This window comes from Etheostoma spectabile, chromosome 13, assembly GCF_008692095.1.
Source record: "Etheostoma spectabile isolate EspeVRDwgs_2016 chromosome 13, UIUC_Espe_1.0, whole genome shotgun sequence".
In the NCBI taxonomy this organism is placed as follows: Eukaryota; Metazoa; Chordata; class Actinopteri; order Perciformes; family Percidae; genus Etheostoma; species Etheostoma spectabile.
The window spans coordinates 25,309,137-25,313,885 of NC_045745.1; the positions used below are offsets into that span (position 1 = coordinate 25,309,137).

General features: G+C 38.7%; 1 protein-coding gene across 2 annotated transcripts in view; it reads left to right on the forward strand.

Moving 5' to 3' along the window:
* LOC116700802 (zinc finger Y-chromosomal protein 1) overlaps positions 1–4,749 on the forward strand; it is a 9,785-nt gene that overhangs the window by 1,343 nt on the left and 3,693 nt on the right. The window contains exons 2-7 of one of the 2 annotated variants that reach the window (XM_032534273.1): positions 1,147–1,243; positions 1,473–1,802; positions 2,617–2,766; positions 3,194–3,322; positions 3,416–3,550; positions 3,696–3,839. In XM_032534273.1, the coding sequence (XP_032390164.1) occupies positions 1,177–1,243; positions 1,473–1,802; positions 2,617–2,766; positions 3,194–3,322; positions 3,416–3,550; positions 3,696–3,839 (955 nt within the window). In that variant the 5' untranslated portion in view covers positions 1,147–1,176. The remainder of the gene's footprint in view (positions 1–1,146; positions 1,244–1,472; positions 1,803–2,616; positions 2,767–3,193; positions 3,323–3,415; positions 3,551–3,695; positions 3,840–4,749) is intronic. The other variant, XM_032534274.1, reaches the window with a different exon arrangement.

Sequence of the window (4,749 nt, forward strand, 5' to 3'; positions counted from 1 at the left end):
TGTGTGTGTGTGTGTGTGTGTGTGAGTGTGAGACAGGAGATATTTTGTCGCGCATTACCTTACCTTCATCCCCATGATGAATGTACTGCAAATTATAATGACATATTTGTTTAGTTTTGTGTAATTGAAATAATGATGCAGTCATGGCAATTATGCCACCGGTCGTTTCACATGGTGTCCTTTGCAGCAGACACAAGCTAACACTGCAAAACTTATCTTCTTATTAGTAATTTAACCAATTATTTAATATTTTTCCTTTAAACATGTACTCAGTTTGCCTGTGAGGCCAGCTACTTTTCAGTGCATTTTTAGGTGGCCTTATCTTGTTTTGTGTGTGAATATACATGTGTGTGAATAAAATGTATTTTTTCCTGGCCAAATCTGGAAAAGACATGACTTGATTCTATTCACATACCATTAGAAAGTAATTTTCAAATCACATTAATGACCGTGAACAAGCATGGTTTTTGAGTGTGTAGGTGGAGATTCATTTGCTTGAGATGTACAGTTCTAGCTCACAGCACAAGGAAAAACAACCTTTTCAAGACTGTTTTTAAATACATATTCTATATTAAATGGAGTATTGGTATATTAAGTAAAGCTAGATAACCAAAACCAAGAACCAAAATACATTACATACTCTGTACTGCACTTATTTTACCATCTATGTTACATTGTGTGGAAATTTGGGGAAATACCTACAAAAGCAACCAAGTCAAAAAGTCAAAGAATGACCAATACAGAGAAGAATACACCGAAATATTTATTTTAAAATTTATTTTTTTGGGATTGCTTGTTGTTAAATTCTGATTATTTTAGTTCATTTAGATTACATTTTAGTGCCTTTTAGATTGCATTTAGGGGTTTTGATTTTGTTTTTGTCTTGCAACACTGTTGATTGTTCGAGAAAAATAAAATCTTTTTTTTGGGTGACCTGCAGGGCGTTATCTAGTATGCTAGTTGGGCATCATACTAAAAAATAATCACTTGTATGAAATAAAATGTGTGGATGTAGTTACAGACAGATTTTAGTTACTTTGTTGAGTAACAGTATAGTTAATAACCTATCAATCCTTAAATGTTTTTAGCTTTGTTTCCAATCGTTTTGGTCAATAAATATCTAAACTTTATATCATTTTATTTCAGCTGTCCAGTAACAAATGCAGTGCGAGGACAATGGATGAGGATGTCACCAGGCTTGCAATACATTCTGAAGAGCCTAAAATAATATTACACGGATCGGGTAATTAGCCATGCTTATGTGTGTTTTTATTTACACAAATGTTTTTGGGTATGGGAGAGTTCTGATGAACATGCAAGCTTACCTTGAAATATTTAAATGACTTAACTAACCTGTTCAAAACGAGATGTTATTGTTGCATGATGTCAGTAGGAAATAAGTAACAACATTAAACTTAGCATTTAAAACATTCATACACAATTGATTAACTGGGTGATCCTGCTACTTCCAGATGAGGGTGGTGCCGGCGGACAGGAGTTTGTTGTGGAGCTTCAAGAGACTGTGTTGGTGTCAGAGGGCGAGGGGGAAAGCATGGCAGTTCACAGGTTTGCCCCGGACGAGCTAGTCATCCAGGATGCTGTTGAGGATGTGGTTTCAGAGTATGTGCACTGTGATGAGGAAGAGGATGAGGATGAAGATGTTGCAGTAGAAACCTGCGTGATGGCTCTTGAAGGTGAGGAGGAAGGTGTTGCCATGGGAGACATCCCTGAAGATGGGCTGGACCCAGAGCAGCAGGACGACGACGACCAAGACGGCTGTGGAGATTATCTTATGATATCCTGTAAGTTTACATCTCTACCGTGCTGAGGTTGGATTTAAAAGATGGTTATCTGATCTCAAAAAAGCTAAGTGTAAATAAATCCAAGAAGCATTCAAGACAGTTTAAAAATGTGATTGCGCAAACCAACTTTGAAGATTGTTTGAAATGCATAGCACAAGCAGCCAATTTCCTTTCATTCTGCTATAATTGCAGCAAATGTGCAGAGCTGACTGCCCCACTGTAAATTTTCTTTGAACAACCTAAAGTGGCACTTGGTTCACAGTCCAAAGATGGGTATATCATGGCCATATGTCAGGATTAGGCTAGTGGACATGCAGAGCGGTGAGATGACAGAAATAGTAAACTTGGAACTAAGTTTAGATTTTCTCTAGTATTGATAAACCAGAATTACTTCTATTTTGGGTAAGATTTATTGAGCATTCTGACAAGAATGGAAATAGTCTTAACTTCGTTAAACTAAATAGATTTTATAGATATACTGAAATGGTGAAACTATATTAGAGCTTCACTTCATAAATACAATCATTATTATTTTTTTAACGCTGTCACCAGCTAATAGCTGACAGACTGCACACACTTGTATTTTTGGGGCTTTCTTTGGCCTTTATTGGATTGGACAGCTGACGACAGGAAAGTGGGAGAGAGGGGGAAATGTCATGCAACAAAGGGCTGCAGGTAGGAATCAAACCCGGACCGCTGCGTTTAGGGCTGATCCTTAGTACATGGATGGGATGCATGCTCGATCAGGTGAGCTACCAGGGCACCCCACGCTTGCACGTCTTTAATGAAATGTTTTGTGTGTCCCCTTCGCTAGTGGATGAAGCTGGCAAAATGGTGTCTGAAGATGGAACGGAGGTAACGGTGGAGGGAGCTGTGGAGGACCAGGAAGTGGAGAAGGATGAGGATGGGCAGGAAGTGATAAAGGTGTACATCTTCAAGGCTGATTCTGGGGAGGATGACATGGGTGAGAAGCAGTTACGCTTAAACCTCGGTTAGGAATAATGAAGAGTGCAATTATAGCCTGAGTCTTAGTGATTGCCACAAAACACAATATAAGATGTGGGTTTTTTTGTTCCCGAAATGGCTTTCATATTGATTTAGAACATTGTTTGAAAAAAAATATTTCTTTGTTTTGCAAAAACCATAATTGTGGAGACTATTGGCCAAATGTATTTTCTGTTCTTGGGTTTCTTAAAAGTTTTAAAAAGCATTGAATTCAGGTTTGAAAAGGAGGGCTTAGAAGTTTAAAAAGTATTTAAAGTATTAGTATTAAAAGTAGTATTAAATGATGCTGTTAAAAAGGGCTCAGTTTCCCACAGGTTAACTAAGAATTTGACAGATTTGCCAAAAAGTTAAATGTTAATTGTTTTCAAATTGTTTTAATTCTGCAGCAGAGTCGGTGGACATCAGCGATGGAGACACAGAGAGTGTTGCGTTAACAGAATCTTCAGGCCAAACACTCAGAGAGAAGATGGTTTACATGTCTGTCGGAGACTCTCATCACAATCAAGGAAACCATGGTGAGTCGTTCAGATCTGACGAGCGGGGATGGCTGTCATGAAACTAAACGTCACTAGTTTTTTTGGTTTTGTACATCTTGGGCTCATCTACAGGTGGGTCCAAGGTGACTGATGAGGTTTATATGGAGGTGGTGGTAGGAGGCGAAGAGCCAGTAACTCAAGACCGCTCGTATGACAGCGTGTCTCTAAGCAAGGACTTCATGCCTGTGGCCTGGGCAGCTGCTTATGGTCAGCCCCCCCCTGTCTATTAAATTGCTTTTAAAACAACACTGGAAGCCTGTGCATCAACCACGTCTCTGAGTGTCTTGGCTTAAGCTTTACAGATGCTGGTTGTATCTATTTTTGTGTTAAAGACATTCTTTCGGTCTCACAGGTGCGGAGGATAGCGAGAGTTGTGAAAACAGAAATGGTGCAGCAAGCGCACTGCTGCACATTGATGAATCTGACGGGGTTGATGAAATCAATAGACAACGTAACAAGAGCAGGAGGCGGTCGGAGCCTCGCCAGGTGCAGACAGGTGAGAGCAACTCAAATACTTTTTTCTTTAATCGCTCAATAAAAAAGCCCTTTAGACCACAAATGCTACAGTGGAGCTGTTCATTAGGATGAAAGCTCCAACTGCATTATTTTCATTATTGATAAGTTGCTAATAATTGATGTAACTGATCAGTAACAATTGAACATATTGCATTTTAAATTGATAGGAAAAAGAATATATTGTTGTGGGTGGAAATTTGTGACTTTAGCGTGACTCCAAACCAAAGTTTAAGGGGCTAATTTGTTGATCATAGGCCTTTCTTGCCCAGCGGATGTCTCCCTCTACATCCTATTGATTATTCAGAAATATATTGTGCAGATGCCCCTGCTTTGAAATAACAATGTGGTACTCGAGTCCGTCTTATTCACGGTTGTGGCTAGAAGTTTATTAGTTATAAGTTATTAGTTTAAATGTATTTAAAGGTCCAATATGTAATATATTTACTGTAATAAATCCCAAAATGACTCCAATGTGTCATCAGATATGAAGGAAACATGCTAAGTTTAAGTACCTTTTTTGACAACAACGCTAATGCCAGTATTTTTTCCTTTTTGAAATTTTCATTCCGTGATGGAATGTTTGTCTGTGTTTTGGTCTGTATTGTTATCAACTGCGTAGTTTGATATCCAAGCTGGGTTGCCAGATATACCTGTAAAAATATAAACCTAGCGCGCTACAGCTGTAACGTTGGTACAGCCATGAAAGCAGCAAACAAACAAACGGGATCAACGGAGATAGATTCTACCCAACCTGAAAAAAACTGGCAAGTTTATAACAGTTACATGTAACAAACTCAATTAAATGTTGGAGATGTACTTGATAGATGGAGACAGCTTAGAGCTCAAAAGGACGCAGAGTTGGCTTATTTCCTCCTGAACAGGTAAGCATT